The following is a 24,192-nucleotide window of genomic DNA, read 5'->3' as shown; positions in this document are numbered from 1 at the left end:
CGGACACAACTGAGTTACTGAACTGAACTAAATATTACACAAATGGAACTGCGTTTTTACTGATGATATCAGTAATGCACGTCATCCTTGGTTCCTAAATGCACACTGCATCATCCTCCACAGATAGAGGTACCACACACACTTCACTTAAAGCGACCCCCCTACCTGCCTAGTGATAGGCCTTTAGTTTACTTCCAGAGTTTTGCTCTTATAAATAACACTGCAGTAAACATCCTTGTACATACATCTTGGACGCTTGCCCAGTGATCTCGGGATGGGGGGCGGGGGGCAGGGGATGGGTGGGGGGCAGGGGGCAGATGGGAGGGGAAAGGTGCTATTTTAAAATATATTCAACCTACTTCATTGTTCTGTCAGTGAAGGGGAGAAGCACATTGATGACAAATTATGAATGCTTACAAGTTTTTCCTCACACCTCGAATCCCTAGGGATCGAGAATGAACTCCGCTGAAACGGAAAGAACAGACGTGAACCAGAGCCACAGGGAGTTTCAGGAATCCCCATGGAGCTTTGAGCGGGATGAAATGTTTTCCATTGGGGTAGAAGAAGTAAGTTAACACCTCATGGGCCCTAAAGTCATCTGATATTAACTCTTTTTACTGAGCGCCTGCCCCCAAGTTAGAAATTGAAAATTTCCCAAGCACCATTACTGCCTTATCATCATATATTTTCAGAGTGCTGAGTTAGTCACCTTTCGTAGAATCAAGCAAGGTAAAGTGAGGAGTCAGTCTGTAAGCTGGCTGAACTTGAGCCTACCCTTTGCAGAAGACCTTCCTGTGGAATGACTTTCTCTGCAGGTGTTTGATATTTTGCCCCTCTACGGAGTGCTGCGGCCACACAGTAGCCACCAGATATCATTCACCTTCTATGGACACTGTGACATCATTGCACAGGCTAAGGCTCTGTGCGAAGTGGAAGGAGGACCCACCTATGAGATCATACTAAGGGGAGAGGCCTCCCTGGTCAACTACTCCTTTGACACCAAGGATATTAACTATGGATTACAGGTATTGCCAGCCATCGGGAGGAGATTTTTCTGGGATTGCCTTCAATATTGGTCATAGTCCTTGTGCTCTCATCTCTCCTGGAACCTCAGTCTTCATAGTCTCACCATCACCCGTGTCCTTGATCCCTAATCTGCTTCCTAACCCTGATCATCCTTCTACTGCCAACCACGTGCCAGACATTTTCACTTTGCTTTTCTTATTTTATCCTCAAATTCTGCATGTTAGACCCTAAAATTTGGATCTTTATTCTCAATCCAAAAGCCCATTCCAGGCTCTTTATTTCTTTCCGTAGGACTCCTCCTTTCTCAGCCCCTTGAGTTTACGACCTCTACGGAATTTTCCACTGCACTCTGTCCCTCGCCTCCCCACATCCTTACACCCTCCAGGGTTTGTTTCTTCATCAAGCATAATTCTTCTGAGCTGGTTTTCCTTTCCTGTCACCAATACAGTTATCACACTCCAGGATCTCATCAAGCTATGCCTAAATTACTACTCAGACTATGATGTGTGTACGAATCACCTGGAGTCCTGTTCAAGTGCAGATTCTGATTCAGTAGGTCCATGATGGAGCCTGAGACTCTGCATTTCTAACAAGCTCCCAGGTGATGTCGACGCTGCTGGTCCACGGACCCATGAGAAAAGGGATTACAGTGCATTCCTGGCTTCTACCTATCACCCATCTAAATATCACTGTCAGATAGATTTCCGCCAGATTACATTTTCATGCCATCAATCCCTGAACAGTTAACCCCAGCGGCATTTGGAAAAGCAGCATAGAGAAGAAAACATTGTTTTGTGGTCAGAAGAACTGGGAGGTTATCTTACTTTTACTTCCTACTGACTGTGACTGTCACCTAACCTCTCAAAGTCTCAGCACCCCTCACCTATAAAATGGGAATGGGGTAGCAATTCCTATTTCACCAAGTGGTTATGGTTTCTTTAGTGTCTGGTCAGTACTATGCCTGGATCGGAGAATGCATTCAATCGTGAGTTACTCTGTGGATCAGAGCCAGGTTCCTCCACCTGAGTAAGGGTATCCTAAGTCCCTCTATTAATTGATGTTCCCTGTATATTGAACTTTATTTCTCATGATTTCCCATTATAAACCATTTATTCATTTATAGTCAGACTGGTTTACCCACTAGCCCTAATGCACCCCAGCCCTTCCTGCCTGCCTCTTTCCTGTTGTATTATCCCTTTCATTTTCCACTCTGCCAACTCCAAACTCACACATACTGTAAGACCCAGCTCAGCTCCATCCCTCTGTTACCTTCCTCCTCCACTACATTCTCTTGGCTATACTTAAGTATAGTCTTTGCCATAATATAATAATATAATTTACTTTCTAAATCTTGCTTTGGAATAATTGTCAATTCTATGTCTGTACAGCTTCTCTTCCCAGTTAGAATTAGTGTTATGTACTCAGATACTGTATCTCCTACCAAATTTTAATGGGGATTAGACTCCCCATTATATAGCAACTGCAATGGCACCGCACTCCAGTACTCTTGCCTGGAAAATCCCATGGATGGAGAAGCCTGGTAGGTTGCAGGCCATGGGGTCGCTGAGGGTCGGACACAAGTCGCTGAGCGACTTCACTTTCACTTTTCACTTTCCTGCATTGGAGAAGGAAATGGCAACCCACTCCAGTGTTCTTGCCTGGAGAATCCCACGGGTTGGGGAGCCTGGTGGGCTGCCGTCTATGGGGTCGCACAGAGTTGGACACGACTGAAGTGACTTAGCAGTAGTAGCAGCAGCAGCATGTATTATTACTGAATTGCATGTGTACATGTATATTAATAAGTTAAAGACTGTGCTGAAAATCAAATTCACCCAACACCTATTGACACTTTGTGTATCATGTTGACTAAATAGAATTCTCTTTCACTCCTTATCTCCAAGGTCTTCTAGGTGATTGGTTCTGGCTCAGCTCAGAGTACTTCCTTTGAACCAGCTAGTTCTTGCCCTTGTTTATTCTAAGAGCCCCTTACGTGGCTTCAGTTTGTGATTATTGGACCTTTTGGATTGTGTTAGCAAAATCTCAGGAAAAAGAACATGTCTGGCCTATTACTCCCATGTCTCTCTGTAAAAATAGAAACATTCACTCTAGAATTCTGAACTCAAATCTTATCCAAATCTTCTTAATGTAAAAAAGCTTACTTTAAGATCCTCTAATATTAATTCCTTGTGGTAAAGAAACAGAGGTCTAGGGAGGTTACCCACAGCTGTACTAAACTAAATTAGTTGTTAGAAGACCTAAGACTAGAGCCAGACTGCAGGGTCCAGTGCTCCTCCCACCCAGTAGGCACCTGGTTGTGATACTAAAATGTGGATTGGCCCTCATCTACTCCCTGGAGGAGGGCACGGCAACCCACTCCAGTATTTTTGCCTGGAGAATCCCATGGACAGAGCAGCCTGGCGGGCTACAGTCCGTGCGGTCTCAAAGAGTCAGACACAACTGAACCAACTTAGTACACAGCACACACCTCATGGAAAATGAAATACATGTATGTGAGGCATGCTTGTCTATCCACCTTGGTCAGAATGATGCCAGAATCTCAGAGGGTGGGCGGCAGGGGAGTCACTCATCTCTTTTTTCTCCTCTCGAGCTGTTCGACCTGGTCACAGAGAAAGAAATCACTCTCAAGAACACTGGGAAAGTTGGCTTTGAGTTCAGGGTTCTGACTGACCCCCAGTCTTCAGCAGACAACCTTCTACCAGGAGTGCCACTCATCCAGCCTCTCTCAGTAAGTAGCCTACCCCACACCCACCCATGACAGCCACCCATCATGGTAGGAGGGGCCCACACTCAAACCTGTAAGCCACACCCTGGAGTATATAAAATGGTATATAACAATATATAAAGTTTCATTTTATACATTTTTTATTTCTGTGTTATTGAAGACACAAGATTTAATGACTATTAAGTGTTCTTCCTGGACTGTATATTTTATCTATTTTAAATAACCACTTTCTTCCCTTTAATGCTTTTTACTTTGAATTCTTCTTTGTTTATTAATATTAATTCACAATATTAACATCACATCTTTTAAAGTAGCACAGTAGCTGTCTTTCACAAGGTTTGGTATGTTGTTTATACTGTGATTTGGTTCTCTACATTTTATAGCAATCATGACTGTATCTTTTTCTTGGTTATATGTTCATTCCATCATTCTGGCTTCCCTGGTAGCTCAGCTGGTAAAGAATCTACCTGCAATGCAGGAGACCCTGGTTTGATTCCTGGGCTGGGAAGATCCCTTGGAGAAGGGATAGGCTACCCACTCCAGTGTTCTTGGGTTTCCATGGTGGCTCAGACAGTAAAGAATCCGCCTGTAATGCAGGAAACCTGGGTTCAGTCCCTGGGTTGGGAAGATCCCCTGGAGGAAGGCTTGGCAACCCATTCCAGTATTCTTGCCTGGAGAATCCCCATGGACAAAGGACCTTGGCAGGCTCCAGTATTCTTACCTGGAGAATCCCCGTGGAGAGAGGAGCTTGGCAGGCTCCAGTATTCTTACCTGGAGAATCCCCGTGGAGAGAGGAGCCTGGTGGGTTACAGTCCATGGGGTTTGCAAAGAGTCAGCCATGACTGAGCGACTAAGTACACAGCACACCTTCCTTCTGAGGACCTGTGTCTTTCATTTCTTATCTCTTAAAGTATTGCTTCTACCCTGCTCTCTCTAGTCTTTCTCTAGTCTGCTAAAGCACACGTTAGACATATGTTGGACCTCACTCTGTCCATGTTTCTTAACCTATATTTCACATGTGTGTCTCTTTACTCTTTATCTCTCTATACTGTTTTCTATATAACTACCTCAGCTCTTTCAGTTACCTAATTTTCTTTTCAATTGAGTATAATCTGTTTAACCCTACTCTCTTAATTTCAGAAATTCCATCTGATTCACCACTTTCACTTGGGATTTTAATTTCTTCATTTATCACTAGTCATTTTGCACATTCTTTTAAATTTTTCTAATTGAGTTATTATTATTCCTATTTATGTGACTGTTGACTCTCTTTCATTATCAATGCTTTCCCTGTATGATTTGTAATGTTTGGCTTGGGGTCATCTTTAGCTGAGAGTGTTCTCCCTGAGAGAGCCTCATTCACCCTGGATTGTAATGTGACGCTACCAAGAGTGTTGCATTTGTTTTTGCCAGGTACCTCAAGGGGTCAGGTTTTGAGTTAATATTTTGACCTGGATTAACCGCAGTGATCTGTCAGTGTACATTAAGACTCCATAAGTTTGCATGACTCAGGCTTTTTCTTATCTTCATTCTCTAATTTTTCCTCAAAGAATATACATCCATTGTAACATCGAAAGACAATAAAATATATTTAAAAATTATTAGAGGCCCCTTCAAAGATGACTTTTAAAGCACTTCTAAATAACATGAATCTATAATAGCATTTTCCCTGGTTTATATTCTAGGCTGATTTGCCTTTTCTGGTAGTTTTTTACCATAACATTCTCCCACTTTTATTTTCTGATTACTGACCTAGAGCTTTTATTTTGTGACCTTATTGACAATTTTAAAGATTTATTATATGATATTTGATGTATGTAGAAGATATCCATATCACATGTGTTTGACTTATAGCGCATAATAAAAAAATGAATACCCCACCTACCACCCATCTTCAGACTCAGGACACCACTAATATATTTGAAATCACTTGGGTGTTGGTGCATGCACTTCAATATACGACAATCTACCCAGGCTCTTTTTGTCTCTCATACTCCTTCTGGCTACCCCTGGGCCTGCAACCACTAGTCTGAATTTCATGTTTGTCATTTTCTTTGTAAAATACAGTTCTATTACATATGCATGCATCTTTACATTGAGTACTTTTAGTTTATTAATTTATCAAAACTTCTAAGCACCTGCAATGACCAGGTATTTTTCTAGAACTTGTAGTCGAATAGTAAACGAAACATACAGATATACCTGCCCTCATGGAGATTTCATTTTATGGGATTTTGCTTTATCTTGAGCTTTATAAAAATGTCATCAGTACCTGTAATTTGTGCAATTTTCCCCCCTAATATTTTGTTTTTAAGGCTAGTCTGCATTGTTGCATGTCACTATAGTTCATTTATTTTCACTAATGTACGTTACTCATTTTGTAACCACTACATGGAAGGTAGTTTTCCTTTTCCCTGTCAAAACACATTTGGGGATTTCCCCCCCAAGTTTCACTGTTAAATAATTCTGCTACAGATACTCTTGTACCTGTGTCCCCGCCAACAGGCGGAAGAGTTTTCACAGAGAATTTTCCTAGGAGTGAAATTTTGAGGTCATAGGCTATGCATTTGTTCAACTTTATAAGGAGGTGCTAACACAGTTTTCATGGTGATTTTTCCTGTGAAAAATCTGGTGATTTCCCACCAGATGTAAATGAGTTTCTTTTGGTTCATAGTCTCACTGAAATTTGGCAAAGTTTGCCAATCTTATGGTTAAAATTTTTTTCATTATGATCTTGATTTTCACTTCCCCGATTACTTATGAGAATAAGCAGCTTTCACTGTGTTGACTTGCTGTTCCGGTTTCCTCTTTTATGAAATGCCTGCCCATATGTGCTTCCTATTTTTCTATTGTCTGTCTTTTTCTCACATCTGCAATAGGAATGAATCTTGGGAGAGGAAACCAAGATTCCTCTCTATGAGGACACTGTGAGTGGACACTATGGCATACACTAAGCCCTTGGGATTATTCAGTGCATCAAACCACTGGAAGCAAGAGTCTATTGTAAATTTTACTTAAAGTTCTCTCTGATCTTTCTGCCGCATAGGGTTTTATCAGTTCCCATAAAGAGCAAGTATTGAAGGTTTATTACTTACCTGGAGTGCCTGAGATCTTTCAAAGAAGTTTCCAGATACAGATTGCCCACCTGGACCCAGAAAATATTACTCTGAGTGGAGAGGGAATCTTTCCCCGAATCTGCCTTGATCTCCCCAGGAACCTCAAAGGTACTTCTACCCCCTGTAATATTTCCCCACTGGATGACAGGATGCATTTTAGCTGCTTATCAAGAGTGCTGCCAGTCTGCATTATTTGTTTGGCAGTCCTCCTTTTCTGTTATTCCTCAGTTGCAAAACATATCAAGAGTTGAAGCTGACTGAATGACCTGAGATAAGTGCAATAAGATATGTCCATGACAGTCCCAGATTAAGACATTTGGCCAATTTCACCATTATTAAATTACAGGGTGATCAGGACTTCGTACTTCCAAATGCCTTTTCTTCCATGGCATGTTCCTTCCAGCTGCACTGTCTCCCTGAGTTGTCACTCATGGTTGGCCATTGAGAAGGCTACGGCTAATTTTACTGCAAGGAGTACAGTTCTCAAAATATAAACTGTAAAGAGAAGCAACCAAGGTTCCAACCCCTTATGCTGGCATTACTCAGTTTGGGCTAATTTAGACTGTTATTATTATTATTTTTTAGACTGTTATTAATCCCTAGCCAAGGCTTTTCTGGGCAACATCCAACTCTTGGAGCCATCACTCCGTACCAGAGTATTTCTGTCTTAGCAGATTCTGAAGCTCAACTAAGCAGCTTTTTGAGCCATGGACTGACTCTGGCTCTTTCTTCCTGACGTGGGCTGCAGGATGAGGAGTCAAGAGAAACTTTTCACTCTTCAAGTTCCTTGAAACCCACATTACCTAAGCAGCTTCAGACTAAGTCTCCCACCTCAGCCTTTCCTCCTACCCCGCTCCCCAAAGTCACTAACTCACCTGTTGATTCATTATATCCCAATTGTCTGCTTCCTGAAAATATGAACACAAATATTAGTAAATCTAAGACCATGTTACTCTCTACCATCTAGAGTTCCAACCAGACATAGGTTAGTCCAGCTCCACATACAATTTCAAGAAGGAAATCCTTTGCCTCATGGCTGAAAACTGGATGCCAATCTGGCCTCTTTATGGCAGTACACATGTTTAACCAATACAGAGCTTTAAAATAATTTAAATCTGAGTATTAGTTGGGTTTTCTCTGCTCCAGTTTACCACAGCCTCAGGACTTCCTATGATTTCACAGAAGGCACTTTAATTACTTTGTCTACTTGGGCATTTGAATTTGTGCTAGCTTACTGGTGAACTTGGGTGTCCGACATTTCTCCGGCCGTTGCCCATCCTCCCTGATTCGGGGGGGACTATAGCTTATTTAGTTGTAGTTAAAGCAACTTGAATCAAATATATTCTTTTAGTTAATAAATAATCAACAAACATGAAGACCAACCTAAGGGTGACCATCCATCTGGGTTTGTCCAACATGGAGAGGTTTCCCAAGTGGTACAGCCATCTGTGCTTAAACTGGAAAAATATCAAGAAAGCTGGCATCCAGTTGGTCACCCCATAACTGACTCAGGATGTTACTGCCATAAAGTTCTTGAGAACTAGACGGTAGCTCACTAAAGCATAATGTTATAAACTTCAGTGAGGTCTCTGGTACAAAATATCTTCTGAAGCAGAGAAAACATGGTAGGTGAGGTATCACAAAGTTCACTTCCCCTCTCATTTTATTGACCCTGAGCTTAGAATCTATGTTTTAGGCATAATTCGTATATTTCTAGCCATCCAGATTTACTTCTAATTCCAATCCCCACAGGATGTGAAAAATATGAAATCTTCTTAAATCAGGCCAGAAAAAACCTAGAGAAAGAGTACAATAAATGTGAAACTCTGTATCACTTAGAGACACCAGAGGAGACTGTGCCTGATGATGATTCTTCTGAGGTAAGATTGGCCTCACTCTGCACAGGAACTAGATTCACAGGAAGCTGCAAGGAAAAAAAAAAGTTTTTCCCAATGGTAACATCTTATGTAACTATAGAACCATATAGAAACCAGAAAACTGGCGTTAGTACACGCCATAGAGCTTATTCAAATGTCATCAGTTTTATATGTACTCGTGTGTCTGTCTGCATGTCTACACGTGTATGCATATCTGTATGTGTGTGCGATTCTACCCACTTTTTCCACGTATAGCTTTGTGTAAATACCACCACAATTAAAACACAGAAGTGTTTCATCTCCTAAGTATCCCTTGTGCTTGTTAAGGGAAAATAGAATTACAAACAAACTCTCTTTCCAACCCACAAAATCTCTCCACGAAGAAAGAATCCAACTTTATTATTGATAAGCATTAAAGTAGAAAGTACTCCATGTTTCTGCTAATCTGCTAAGAGATTGCAAAGACAGAAAGAAATCTCAGTCTTTCATGGAGCCAAGCAGATACAATCCCACTATATATAACCCATTATATGCATGTTCTCAAAGTAAGTAGTAACTAGTCCTTAAGAACTAGAACTAGTCCTCGGGTAAGAGGACTAGACAGCACCATTTGTCACACTTACTTCATGCTGAACTCACATGGTAATTGGAATGACCATCTGTGTTAGCTAATTGGCTTTACCCAAAGGGAAAACAAACCTCTTGTGTTTTTATGATAGAGTCCTCTGAAGTTGGACTCTGTCCCCCCATGGAAACTGGGAGATGGGGCTTTGTATTCCTTGATGGTGACACAGAGATGTCAAACCATGTCAAAGAGGTGGTTCCCAGGTCCTTGAGAAAGACACTCCTGGGTTATGAAGCTGACAAAAAGCTTACCATCTAAAAATATTTATATATATATATATATATATATATATATATATATATATATATATATTTCTAAGCGATAAAGAAAGAACTTGCAAGTTTTCTTAAGTAAATGCTCAAGAAAAGTGAAGCTGGAATAAGTCTCCACCCTTATTTTTAACAGGGAGAATTGAGCCTCTGTATTTTTTTTGCTGTGCTGCACAACTTGTCCCGCACAACTGGGATCTCAGTTCCCAGATTAAACCTGGACCGCAACAGTGAAAGTCCAGAATACTAACCACTCAGTAACCGTGAACTCCCTTGAGCCTCTTATTTTTAATTTGTTTTTGCCCTTACACGCTTACATTGATGTAGCCATCCCCAGGCTCCCCACCCCTTTCACTTGGCAACCACTATAGTTCTCCATCTCTGTACTCTTGTTATGAGCATAGAAGTTATATAAATGGAATCATACAATATGCAACCTTTGGAGATGTTTTTTTTCATTCAGCATAATGCCCTTGAGAACCATTAACATAAATAGTTCATTCCTTACTTCATTGCTGAGTAATAGTCCATGGCATAGATGCACAGTTTGTTTAGCCCACTCTATCCTACAATAAAAAATTTAACCCCATAGTTATACTGTATATCTATTTATGTACTCTGACCCCTTGGAGGGCCACAAGCCATTGTAATATCTAAGATTTTCTGACTTTCCCTCCACAAAGTAGTTTTTGCCCCCTTGGGGTGATATTGCCCCGACTGAGAATGCATATTCTAAAAGAGTTTATTCACTTGCTCTTCTCTCTTGCTCCAGTTAAATGCTCACCTCCAGATGGAAGTAGAGCGACTTATAGTCCAAGACTATGCCATAGAACATCAGAAATCAATTGTCCCTGCTTCCATGGATGACTTCTACCATCGGAGTCGCCGTAAACCAATCAAGTAAGCGACCTTCCCTGTCATGTTTGTTTCAGAATGTAGCAGAGCTGGTGGTGCCCTCCACCAGAGTGCTCCCTGAATTAATGGTTGATCATGTTGGGATGAAATCCACTTGCTTCACATATCTGCTGTTCTCCAGCAGCCAGCCAGCCAGGCAGGTCTCTGCCTCTTAGAAACCTCCCACTTTGTGTAATAGACAGGCTGGGCTTCAGGTGCTTAAGGACCAGCACTGACTGCATTTAGAGATGAGGGCTAAAGCCGAAGTGTGGTCTCCTGGGGGAGGTGTCTCGTTCCTAGCCTCCATTCTAGAGAGTGGTGGTTCTCCCCGAAGTCCCCACAGAAGGGACTTCTGCAGAGGGAACAGACAAGAGCCTCACCCTGTCTCACATATGGAAACGTGAGTGGTAAGGAGAGCTTGTTCACTGTTTCAGAGTCCAGCTACCAGAATACATCCTGGACTTTGGCTACATCATCCTCGGTGACGTCCAAACCCACATCATCAAGATCACCAACACCAGTCACTTTCCAGTATCCTTCCATGCAGAGAAGCGTGTCCTTCATGACACAGGTGACCAGGCTGGAGACCCTTCCTATTGTACGCTGTCATTTCTGACAAGGTGCCCAGCTGTACTGTCCTGGAGAGGTGGTTATGTTTATTCTGGGATCAACTGAAAGAAGTGTTGGGCTATTAGTCAATTCTTTGAGGGATTGTCCTGCCTCAGATAGGCTCTCTCTAGAGCAGCTCTTGATTGCTACTTTTCCTTCCCACAAAGAAGTTTTGTTTGTCTTGGTCCAGGCTTTAGTATTGAGCTAGATCGTGTGAAGAATCTACCTTACTGTGAAACGGAAACATTTGAAGTGCGATTCGACACACAAGGGGGCAATGTTTCTGTTGGCAACAAAGAGGTCATTCTGCCCATCAAGGTAAGACGCGCCACTGGGTCCAGCTCATCCTCCCCAGCTTCCAGCACTGCTTACTGACCACCCTGTGATGATCCCAGCTATTTCAAAGCCACGATTCTTCCTCCAAGCCTGTGCTATGTGGTAACAGCAATTTTATGCCCACCCTAGGTGGTTGGAGGGCCACCAGTTCACATCTGTCTCCAAGCCAAGGTGACCGTTCCCAGTATGACCCTGTCTTGTGGAAAAGTGGAGTTTGCCACAATTCAGTGTGGACAGTGCCTTGTGGAAACTATTCAGCTTTCCAATCATCTCCAAGTCCCTTGTGAATGGTTTGTCCAGAGCCATAAGCAAGTTGTTAGCAAGGTAAGTGAGTTTCGGCCCGTTGTCGCCTTTTCCCCATCTTCATTTATGCCACTTTTATAATTCTAGGCTTTCACTCTCTTCATTTCACCCTCCTGCTCAAAGACTTCCAGTGACAACCACTGCCTCCTGAATAAAATGTCAGCCCTCAGCCCGACACTCAGGGGCCTATCAGGTCATGCTCTCTGGCGAATATCTTATTTATCCTGGTGTCCCTGGTTCCACACATCCCCTGACACCTGGGAAGTGATCAGTAAACATGGGTTGAGTGAATGGAATGGAATCGTTTTCCAAAGAAAATGATCTGGTTGTCTAATATTACTTCACCAGCTGGAGAAACACATGCCAAAATACTTGAGACGCAAACTGTGTGCTGAATTAAAGCCAAAGACACGGATCTTTGAGATTCAGCCCACTTCTGGGGTCTTGGATCCTGGTGAGAGGTCCAACGTGCAAGTGAAATTCATGCCCAAAGAGGAGGTAAGCTTTAAAGAAATGTAGTCAGACTGCCTGGATCTCTTTGAGATTTACTCGAAGTCCATGCTTAATTGATCTCCAGGGAAGTTTTGAGTGACCCGTCCCTCATTGTTCTGATTATGACATCCAATACTCTGGTTCATACAGGAGCTGTCGTCCTGGTGGTTAGGAGCACCGCTGCTGCCGATTCCTATCTAACACCCTGACTTCTATCAGTAGACCTGGCTTAGTGGCCTTCTTCCTTTGTGCTTGGAGGGAGCATGATTTTGGGCAAGTTACTCAGCCTCACTAGACCTCAGTTTGCTCACAGATAAAATGAAAAATAATAATATCATATGTCCCCAAATCCCTTATTGCAATTTCAAAATCCAATAAGATCTAAAAACGGGGGCAGGGGTGGGGGGAGAATTTCATAAGTTTCAGACCCAAATTCATTTGGCAGAAAAACCTAATCTGAACTGACATGAAACTACTTAACCTTTATTTACCCACCTTGGTTTGCAGACTCAAACACTACAGCCACAGAAATAATAATGTGCTTGATTCCAGGGGACCCCGCAGAGGATACTTTATAACATAGGGCATGCGGTATGTTTACCTTTTTAAAAATCTGAATTTTTAAAGCATCTGGCCCCTAGGGTTTCAGGTAAGACATTATTGACCTGCAATAGCTACCTCCTAGGGTCATTTTGAAGAGGAAATGAATTACTGTGAATAAAATGCACAGCATTTGCTCTATATGTCCTGGCTCAATGTCTACTTACTATTATCATCAGGAGTTGTGATAATAATAAGTACTTCCTGATAAACATACTCCCTGGGCCTCACAAATGTCTCTTTTGCAAACACCATCAACACAAAGCTACTCCTGACAAAGAACACAGTGAAAAATGATAAAATCCTAGAACCAGAGAGGATCTCAAGAGGTTACACTGTAAAGACTTTTGCTCAAAGCCTAAGGCATTTGGGAGATGTTTTTCCTCTATTCTTTTAAAAGAAGAAATGGATGTGAGTTTTATAAAACACCTATAGTTAACTCCTGTTTTCCGGGTAACAGCTTTGATGAGATGCTTAAGATTCTAGTGAGAAGAAAGAAAAGTGAATGGTTTCATATCTGATTCTAAAATAGAGTCCCTGTTTCTATCATCGTCAAACTCTCTCTGATCCTTTAAAAGAAAAGAAAACTAATGTGTTTGTCATTCTTAGGAAGTCCTAAGACTATGAGCGGGGTTATTCAAGATTTTGGACGTCTTATTGAATGAGAGAATTATCAGTAAATATAGTAAGAAACATAGATTTGTTTGCACAATTCCATAAATGCTGGATTAGAATTGATCAAAATTAATAAAATATTTCCACCAAATGGGAGAGGCATTTTTTAAGCATCATTTTTATTGAAGTATAGCTAACTTACAGTATACAATGTTGTTAGTATTAAGTGCACAGCAAAGTGATTCAGTTATATATAAATATATATATTCTTTTTCAGACTCTTGTCTATTATAGGTTATTAAAAGATATTGAGTAGAGTTTACTGTTCTATACAATAGGTCCTTGTGGTTTACCTGTTTTGTTAATAGTATATATATGTTAATCCCAAAGGCTTTATTTTTGCCCCCACACCACTATCCCTTTTGGTAACCATGCATTTGTTTTCTGTGGCTGAGTTTGTTTCTGCTTTGTAAATGAGTTCATTTGTATCACTTTTTTAGATTCCACATATGTGATAACATATGATATTTGCCTTTGGCTTACTTCACTTAGTATCTCTAGGCCCATCCATGTTGCTAATGGTATTATTTCATTCTTTTTTATTCAGTTGTACATGTATACCCCATCATCTTTATGCATTCATCTTTTGATGGACATTTAGGTTGCTTCCACGTCTTGACTATTATAAACAGTGCTGATATGAACATTGGGATGCATCTTTTCAAATTAGAGTTGGGAGAGAAATTTACTGGATGTGTACAAGGGCTTCCCAGGTGGAGATAGTGGTAAAGAACCCACCTGCCAATACAGGAGACATAAGAGACGCAGATTCAATCCCTGGGTCAGAAGATCCCCTGGAGAAGGAAATGGTAACCCACTCCAGTATTCTTGCCTGGAAAGTCCCATGGACAGAAGAGCCTGGCAGGCTACAGTCCATATGATCACAAAGAATCAGACACGACTGAAGTGACTGAGCATGCACACATTCTAGGAACTGGTTAGCCTTGCAATCCACGCGATCCACACCTTTATCTGCACCAGCACCGGGAGCACAGAGAAACTATTGATGTCCCCACTAACAACTCCTAGGCATTATAACGTGTTCTGAATACAAGGAGATGAATGAAATGTTTTAGAAATATTTCCCTAAAAAGCAGTTAAATATATAGAAGTTTGGATCACATAAGATGCTAAACTCATAATTATATAGAAAAGCTTCACGGCCAATAATTCATTTTCTTACTCTCTCCAACAATAGGTATTTTTTGAACTTGTATCCACATCCTTACACATTCCATCCATCTGATTTTCCCCTTTAAACTAAGGTATTCAAAAGCTCCCCAAATTGCTCAGTCAATCATGCCGTCCAAACCCAAGCCATGGGCCCAAGTTTCACAATAATCTGGGCATCTGGTTAAAAGTGCAGAATTCCCAGCCTTTCTCTGCCAAGTCAAGGTCTCTAGGCATGGGCCTGTGAATATGCATTTTAATAGATTTCTCAGTGAAACCAGATTAGGGTAACTGGTGGCACTGTCACCTGGTATTGGATTGTAATTGTATGAGATGAATTGATTGCCCTCGCTGATCATCTCTGACCAGTTGCTTAACTGTATCTTCAAATAATAGAAGTATGATCATTCAGATTCTCTAAGAAACAGACTTGGAGTCAAGAATTTGAGTGTAAGCTGTAGGAAGTGTAGGGGATACTAATAGAGAAGTAGAAAGTGATGAGGAAAAGGAAGGCAGCTAATAGGGTGTGAAATTGAGCCAGCTACCTTGGACACTGGATCATAATCCCACTGCAAACTCAGAGAAAATATACAAAACGCACATTTCAGAATTTTCCTTCCCCAGGAGTGAGGGAGCTCAGGTCTTCATACAGTAACTCCCAAGAATCGTTGACTGAGGATTGTTCCCAGAAGGTGTTATTTCTCCAGCATTTCTGCCCTGCCCTGCCCTGCCCTATACTTATGGGACACAGGGCCCATGAAAGGAGAGTCCAGAGGTGCAGATAATGGCAGTGGGACATCTGAGCATGTTGGAGGTCCTGAAGGGTATGAGAACAACATTCTGAGGACTGTGGTAAAGCACTGGTACAGTGCCTGGCATGCTAGATTCCCAGCATTAACACTCTAATCTAAATTGCTCTCGTGCTGTTCTATAAGAAAAGTTTTCTTTCTTAATCTAAGCAGAATCCATTTTGTTCTCCAGTGGTTATCAGTTTTACCTGACACACAACAGAAACAGATTCAGATGCTTGTTTTGTTTTTGTTTCCCAGAAAGTCTACAACCAAACCTTGGTGTTCCAGATTGCACAGAGTGCTCAAAAGATTACTCTGCTGGTGGAGGGGCAAGGTCTAGAACCACGCTTGGAGTTTAGTCCCTCGGTTCTAGAGCTGGGGCCCCTGCTGCCCTACGCAGCTGGAGATGAGGCCGAGGTGGTGGTGAAGAATCCCTGCAGCTTTCCCATTGAGTTTTACTCCTTAGAATTTGACCAGCAATATCTTGTAGAAGAGAAGGTGAGCACAGACCAAAACCAAACTCCGTTTTCCTACACATGCTGGGCCCTGCCAGGTACTCTCCTATCTGCTTGGACAACTCCTGACCTTTGCTTCTTCTTCCTATGAACCCTTCCCTGTCAATTTAAAGACCACTTCACAGTCTTTCCTGACCTACTTCCCTTGCCTTGAGAGAATTCATTGCTTCTTTGTGATCTCATTATACATTTTAAACAACTAATTGAAAAACTAATTCCTGCTTATAGTTAAAACAGTAAAGAACATATGCCACAGTCATTGTATTTGAAGTGAGGTTCTTGTGGACAGCATATATTTGGGTCATCTTTTTAATATACTCTGGCAGTGTCTAAATTGGGGTATTTATATATTACATTATATTTAATGTAATCGCGTTAGGACTTTAGTCTGCCTTTTTCCCCTCCCACTTGGTTCTGGGCTGCATATTTTACAATTGCTCTGCTTTATCCATTTTTTTTTAACTTAATTTTTTAGAGCAGTTTTAGATTCTCAGCAAAATTGAGGGGAAGGTGTAGAGATGTCTCATATCTCTCCTCCCCCACACAGGCATAACCTCCCCTATTATCAACCTCTCTCGCTAGAACGGTACATTTGTTACCATTGATGAACTTGCGTGACATCCTAACCACCCGAAGTCCATAGTTCACAGCCCACTCATGGTACATTCTAGGGATGCAGACAAATGTACAAGTATCCATCATTATAGTGTCATATAAAGTATTTTTATTGCCCTAAATATCCTCTGTGCTCCACCTGTTCATCCCCCCTCCTCCCAACCCCTGGTAACCATTGATCTTTTTACTGTCTCTGTAGTTTTGCCTTTTCCAGGATGCCATATAGGTGGAGTCATATCGTATGTAGACATTCACACTGGCTTCTTTCACTTAGTAGTATGCATTTAAGATCTGCTTCCTCTGGACTCTCCACCAACTTGGCCTTTGAATATTGTCTTTACATCCAGTGTTTATGCTCTGCCCAATTTGGATTCTGTATCCAGAAATTTTCCTCCAAGTGGGACTCTGTCCCTCTGGAAGCAAGCTTCTCCATTAGGTAATATTAAGTGTTCAATGGCTTGTGTTGGCACAACAGTCTTCACTGTGGGCCAGGGTCTGGGGAAAGCAGAATCTGAGGCTCTGAGATTTGCATGCAGAAGGTTTATCAGGGAGCAGTCTCAGGGATGATCCTGTGAAGAATAAGGACCGTAGGCCTGGGTAGACGAGAAGATAAACTGTGACGATGTGGCACAGGGAGTTCAGCTGATGCCACAGGACGCTGTACACCTGGGCTGGCTCTTTAACGCTGGCCTAGTTGAAGCAAGTTGGCCAGGCCTTTGTGTCTCTATGTCAGCCAATCTTTGGACCAGTCCTTCCTTTCCCCACTGATCTGCTGTGCCGCCTCTGTCCTGTATCAAGCTCTGCATACACATGGGTCTATTCTGAACTTTCTGCTCTATTTCAGTTTGTCTGTCCCAACATCTGTACCTCCCAATCTGTTGCTCCAGCTTCATAAGGCCTGATATCTGGTAGGACAGTCCTCTCTGTTTTTCTTCATTAGCATTTTAACTATCCTTAGCCCTCTGTTCTTCCATTTAAATTTTAGAATAAGCTCATTAATACTGGTTTTCAAACAACTAAAATTGGTGATCTTGGAGAATGGTTACCTAACTGATTTTTCACACCAGTAACTTAGGAAGTAGTTGCTTTCTAGGAGTTGACTTTACTGTCTTCTATACTAAATATACATACATCCTAGAGTAGCTGGATTTAGTAGAAAAACAGGTTGCCCCAATTAAACTTGACTTCCAGATAAACAATGTGGGACAAATTCATACTTTAAAAATTATCAGTTTTTTTATCTGTAATTCAAATTTAACTAGGCATCTTATGCTTCATCTGACAACCCTAATATACATCTGTATCTGTGTTTCTCTCTCAAACACACACGCACACACATACACACATACACACACGTATGCACATACATACCTAATGCCATTTTACCTGTTTTTCTCTATATCCTCTATTTATGAGACAACCTTTTTTTTTTTTTTTTTAACATGTCACTCAAAGTGGATAATTGAGTTCTGTACTTTTGTCAATGGGGGAAAAAAAAAACAAACAAAAGAAAAACAGTAAATGTTGTTTTTAAAAACAAGGAGAAAATTCTTTTCCACATGGGAAATGCCCAGACACAAAATCCTATACCCCCTGTATATATCCCCCATACCCAGGACTCAATCTTACACTTTAGACCCCTGCAGAGGACCCTACCCTTTGAGGTCCAGAAAGTATTTGTCCACACCCCAGCCTTGGGTAGAAGTAGGGCTTTCATGACATGGAAGGCAGGCCCACCTGGGGCTGTGGGGAGGAAGCTTCCAGTCAGGCCAACAGCAACTCCCGTTCTTCTTGCGCAGATCTTGCGAACACTGAAGGGCTATGATTCTTACAACTCTCTGCTGCTGCCTCCTCGCCTTCCCGGGGAGAAGCTGCCCCCAGAGGTGTATGAGTACTTCAGGGAGATAAAGCGGTCCAAAGAGGAGCAGATGAAGGTGAAATATCTGGAGACTCTGGCGCAGGAGAACGGTGAGAACTCAACGGCTCTGGAGCCCCTCGCTTCTTTAAGATATCTCTACTGGGAGATGAACCAGTTACTGAACACCCGCTAGGTGCCAGGCAGGCTTCAGGTGTCCTGGGGATTTCCTTTCTAACCCTTACAGAATGACCCTGTTGTCCCCATTGTATGGATGCGCATGCTAGGACACATTCTGCTCTCACTGGAGTCTGGTGGGGAGTCGAGGCTTAAAAACATCTAATGCAGATATAGAAGGATGCTTGCTAGAGCAAGCTCTGTGTTGAGGGCTTCACACATACAAATGAGAGAGGAAGCACTGAAAAGCCAGGCCCACAGTTTTAAGTGGCAAAACCAGCACTCAAGCCCAGATCTCTCTGACTCTGGAGTCCACGACAGTAACCACTCTACTCCACAGCCTCCAAGTGTGTGCCTAGGTGATGCAAGGTAATCTGTCACGCATGGTGGACATTAGTGCCCTACGAGAGGTAGGGGTGGGAGTTCACGTGAAGAAGGACCCTCCATGATCATAACCTCAATCACAAAGCTAGATTGTGCTCTTATAATCTTGCCCTTTCTTGCCCAGCATCCCCAGGCTATCCGTCATCTGCCCAGGGGCCCCCTTGTGTACACTTGAACATCAAGGTTCCAGAGTGACCTGCAGGGTGACCTGCAGGATCATGTAGCTTGTTGGGGTGCTTGCTTGTCTTCCCTTCTTCCCTGTGCCCTCATCCTGGAAATTCACCTTCCCCATTCTTTTTCTTTCTTCTGCATAATAGTCATCATGTATATTTTCTTCACACCCATCTCCCCCTCTAGACAAGAAGCCCCCATAAAGGCAGTGACCATGTATTCCCCAGTGTAAACCCAGTGCATGGACCAGCACCTGATACATCATAGTGCCCGATAAATGTGTGCTGTTAAAGTGAATGAATGAAGTCCGTTTTTCCGCCCTTAGAGCTGTCTTATTGTCTCTCAGGGAGACAGAAGCTAGTTGGAGAACATTAGTTTGCTCTAAAAGGAGAGGAAAGAAGAAGGCTGCCTGTCCACCTAGTCTTCTGGTTGTATTCACTGAGCATATTGTTCTCCAGAACTGCCATTGCAGATACCACAGACTGGGGGGCTTAACCAAATGAAACTTATTTTCTCATGATTCTGGAGGCTAGAGATCCAAGATTAAGGTGCTGGTGGAGTTGTTTTCTATGACCCTCCCTCCTTCGCTTGTAGATGGCTGTCTTCCCACTCTGTGTTCACAGAGACTTCCCCCTGTGTGTCTGTGGTTGGGCTGTGGATGGATTGGGACACTCACATGACCTCATTTTAACTTAATTACCTGTTTGAAGGCTGTGTCTTCAAGTAGTCACATTCTGGCATACCGGGGTGGGGGTGGGGGGCTTAGGACTTCAGCAGATAACTTTTATGGAAACTAGTTAAGTCCATAACAAACACCCATTGTGTTCTGAGCACTGAGCTGACATGCTGGAAGGGAGATCAGTGAAACCAGTCCCTGCCTTTGAGAGCTCACAGTCAGGAAGGGTTGGGGGATGGCCCCAGAATTGCCTGGTGGCCCGAGGCAGAGAGCCCTGAGAAGCTTTAGGGCAGAGAGGATTTAGTGAGGGTCAGGAAGGGCCCTGTTGCTCTCATCCCTGTCCTCCGCACCTTTTTCCATTTGGCCCATGAAAAGTTGGTCTGGAGCTGCGACCTGAGGGCCAGCAAGAGTCCAGGGAAGCGCTCGCTCTGCTCCTCCCCAGCACCTCTCTGAGCTCCTGCTCACTCTGCTGTCACAGAGAGGGTCCATCCTCCTCTGCTTCCAGACCACGTCCAGGGAAGGCTAGCAGCTCCAAGTTGCACTGCTGCCATTTCCAGGAGAGCTACAACCTCTCTGACTCAAATCCAAAGTTAAACAAAGAGGATGTCTTAGCTGCAGGGCAGAGCAGACCTTGTACAATGACAACCCGGTACACCCACTGAAACTCTGTGGAATCAGGACAGTGAGGAGGGTTCGGGGAAATAAAGTAGTATATGTGCTCAGCAATGCTCATGAAAAGGAGGAAAGCAGGCTACAAAGTGATGTGCGTAAAGTATGATCCCATTAAAATTAAAACTCTGAGAGGCTGCAGTTCTTCCACTCTGGTATCCGGTGAAGCTGCCATTCCTGTACTACCATTTTTTGGTATCGCTTTCTGCAGCTAAATTTTATCATTTTTGCTCTTTGGAATTTCCCAAATTTTCTGGAGCGAATGTATAATTTTTGTATCTTTTTTTTAATGTTAAAATGTGGAAACACTCTGGGCAGAGAAACTTGGAGGCAGACTGACTGCAGTTCTTTTCAATTTGGGTCAGATGGCCCAGGCTGACGGTAACCAGTTCAGTGATTCTCCTCTTTGTCTCTCTTCCCTTCTTTGCCCCATCTCCCTGGTCCTCTTCCTGACTCTTCCTGTGTGTTTCCGTCCTTTTCCCCCCGGCAGAAGAGGACGACGGTCCCTTGTCAGAGCAGGGCACTTCGGCGAGCACAAAGAGGACCTCGCTCAGCCGAGGGATCTCTGTCACGTCCAACCTGGAAGAGCGGCACATCCCAATGGTCGAGTCCAAGACCTACCCGGAGGAAGAGGAGGATGAGGAGAGCCTGGAAAAACTCATGTTGCAAAGTAATCATGCATTTTAATGTTCGGGTACCAGTTCCTTCTAAGCAAAAGTGGAAAGTCTGTTCAGCGCCTTTCACCTTTCTCCATAAAATGCATTTAACTAGCACAATCATGCATTGATTCTACAGTTTGAGCAGGCCATCATTTATTTAGCCGTGTCCCTTATGATTGCAAACACTAGTTTCCAGTGTTATTTTTAAGCAGGAGAGATTCCCCCAAACGGGATTAAGAATCAGAGAGTAATCTGTGTTTTCAATTCTAGTAGCTTCGGACAAATTATTAGCCAAAAAGGGTGCTTTCGTCTGCTATGAGGTGAGTGACTCTGGCAGCAACATCTGCAGCAGATTGTGCTGGTCATTTTAAACTAACATGTAGAGTAAGCAAAGTCATCCCATTTTCATCAGAACCCGTGTGAATTGTGGGTGTGTCCACATGCACGCATATGCGCACGTGTATTTTTAATTTGTAGCTGACAAGATTCAGAGTACTGACAGCCACTCTGCGGAGGAGGTTGGAGAAGTAGAGAACAACCCAGTGAGCAAGGCCATTGCTCGCTACCTGGGCATTGACATCTCTGCAGAAGGCCGCATGGCCAAGAACCGGAAAGGCATCGCCATCATCATCCATGGGACGCCCTTGTCAGGTATGCACAGGCCTGAAGAGTTGCCCCTTTGGGATAAATTTACAGTGAAATCTGCAAGTGCAGTTTCTGAGGCAATAAAATACTCTTCTGTTTGAGATTTACGTAACAAAGGATTATCCCTAAATTGTTACATTGCCAACTTCAAAGATACAAAGTTAGAGAAAGAGCAGGGACATCTCATTTTTAATTAATACATCTCTGAATTGTTGGAGCTTGTATTCTTTCAATAATTTAGTAGCATTAAAATATTAAAGAAAAATCCAAGACATTAAGTCATTTAAGAAGAGTGGTGGGGGAAATATGTACAAACTCTTTGCTGCTGCTGCTGCTGCTTCTAACTCGCTTCAGTCATGTCCAACTCTGTGTGACCCCATAGACAGCAGCCCACCAGGCTCCCCCGTCCCTGGGATTCTTCAGGCAAGAACACTGGAGTGGGTTGCCATTTCCTTCTTCAATGCATGAAAGTGAAAAGTGAAAGTGAAGTCACTCAGTCGTGTCCAACTCTTAATGACCCCATGGACTGCAGCCCACCAGGCTCCTCCATCCAGGGGATTTTCCAGGCAAGAGTACTGGAGTGGGTTGCCATGTCCTTCTCCACAAACTCTTTGACCTTGGAGTATTATTTCTAAAAATTTCTCTTAGGAAAGTAATCATATGGATAAAGACTAACTACATTCGGTGTTGTCTGCAACATTATCGGCCATACTAAAAATTTGGGAGCAGTTGAAGTATACAGTATGAAGTATACTTCGTACAGTATGAAGTATACAGTATACTAGTATGGGGGACTAGTTAATTAAACCATAGTACATTCTCTAGGACATGACTGAAGTGACTTCACATGCATGCATGCATGCATTCATGTAGTGAATTATATCACCTTTAATTTTTTTTTAACTTTACAATATTGTATTGGTTTTGCCAATACATGCCAATTCATATCAACATGAATCTGCCACAGGTATACAAGTGTTCTCCATCCTGAACCCTCCTCCCTCCTCCCTCCCCGTACCATCCCTCTGGGTCGTCCCAGTGCACCAGCCCCAGGCATCCAGCATCGTGCATCGAACCTGGACTGGTAACTCGTTTCATATATGATATTATACATGTTTCAATGCCTTTCTCCCAAATCATCCCACCCTTTCCCTCTCCCACAGAGTCCAAAAGACTGTTCTATACATCAGTGTCTCTTTTGCTGTCTCGTATACAGGGTTATTGTTGCCATCTTTCTAAATTCCATATATATGTATACCACCTTTAAAAACAGTGCCCTGTACACCCATTTTCATGGCAGCATTACTCACAATAGCCACAAGGTAGACACAGCCCAACTGTCCATTGATGGATGAGTGGATAAACTAAATGTGGTACAGTGGGATATGATTCACCCATAAAAGGAGGGAAATTCTCACACACGCTAAAACATAGATGAACCTTGAAGACATTATGCTAAGTGAAATAAGCAAGACGTGAAATAGCAATTACTGTTTGATTCCATTTGTATAAGGACCCTAGAGTCATTGTATTTATAGAGACATAAAGTAGGATGGTGATTTCCAGAGGCTGAGCAAAGGGAGGAATGAGAGCTTATTGTTTAATGGTACAGAATTCCAGTTTGGAAAGATGAAAAATGCTGGCGATCGATGGTGGTGATGGTCGCACAACACTGAGAATATACTTAGCTTTTTAAGTTGTGCACTTAAAACAGTTAAAATGGTAAATTTTGAATGTATACTATGACAATTTTTAAAAGTACCACTGAAGTGTATTAAATGAATAGAAAAAGGCTCATGATATATCCTTTTAAGTGGAAAAAAATCATGCTTACAATTTGTAATCTCTGGTCATTTCCTATTGCTACTGTAACAAATAGCCACAAATTTAGTGACTTAAAACTTTCTTAAGAGTTCTGGAGATCAGAAGTCTAAAATGGGTCAACAGGGGTGCATCCTTTCTCGAAGCCATAGGGGGAGAATCCATTTCCTTGCCTTTTCTTGTTTCTAGAAAAGTTATCTGCATTCCTTGGCTCATGGGCTCTTCCTCCATCTTCAAAACCAGCCTCATAGCATCTTCTAGTCTGTCTGTCTCTCTGTCTCTCTGTTTTCATCATCACATCACCTGTACTCACTCTGACCACCCTGCTTCTCTTGTAAGGACCCTTGTTATTACATTGGGCCCACCCAGATAACCCAGAGCACTCCCCCACATCAAGATCCTTAATTTAATCACACCTGCAAAGTCCCTTTACCATATAAGGTACCATATTACAGGCTCTGGGCTTCCCTGGTGGCTCA

General features: G+C 42.5%; 1 protein-coding gene across 1 annotated transcript in view; it reads left to right on the top strand.

Annotated features, from left to right (window-relative positions):
* The window catches only part of HYDIN (HYDIN, axonemal central pair apparatus protein), a 347,261-nt gene that overhangs the window by 238,241 nt on the left and 84,828 nt on the right, over nucleotides 1–24,192 (top strand). The window contains 14 exon segments of the mRNA XM_027516055.1: nucleotides 447–566; nucleotides 816–1,025; nucleotides 3,635–3,772; nucleotides 6,816–6,993; nucleotides 8,638–8,765; nucleotides 10,429–10,556; nucleotides 10,985–11,121; nucleotides 11,350–11,477; nucleotides 11,625–11,819; nucleotides 12,147–12,296; nucleotides 15,785–16,024; nucleotides 18,456–18,624; nucleotides 21,079–21,258; nucleotides 21,725–21,898. Coding sequence (XP_027371856.1) covers nucleotides 447–566; nucleotides 816–1,025; nucleotides 3,635–3,772; nucleotides 6,816–6,993; nucleotides 8,638–8,765; nucleotides 10,429–10,556; nucleotides 10,985–11,121; nucleotides 11,350–11,477; nucleotides 11,625–11,819; nucleotides 12,147–12,296; nucleotides 15,785–16,024; nucleotides 18,456–18,624; nucleotides 21,079–21,258; nucleotides 21,725–21,898 — 2,275 coding nt within the window.

Source organism: Bos indicus x Bos taurus, chromosome 18 (assembly GCF_003369695.1).
Source record: "Bos indicus x Bos taurus breed Angus x Brahman F1 hybrid chromosome 18, Bos_hybrid_MaternalHap_v2.0, whole genome shotgun sequence".
Lineage (NCBI taxonomy): Eukaryota > Metazoa > Chordata > Mammalia > Artiodactyla > Bovidae > Bos > Bos indicus x Bos taurus.
This window is presented reverse-complemented; position numbering and strand designations above follow the sequence as displayed.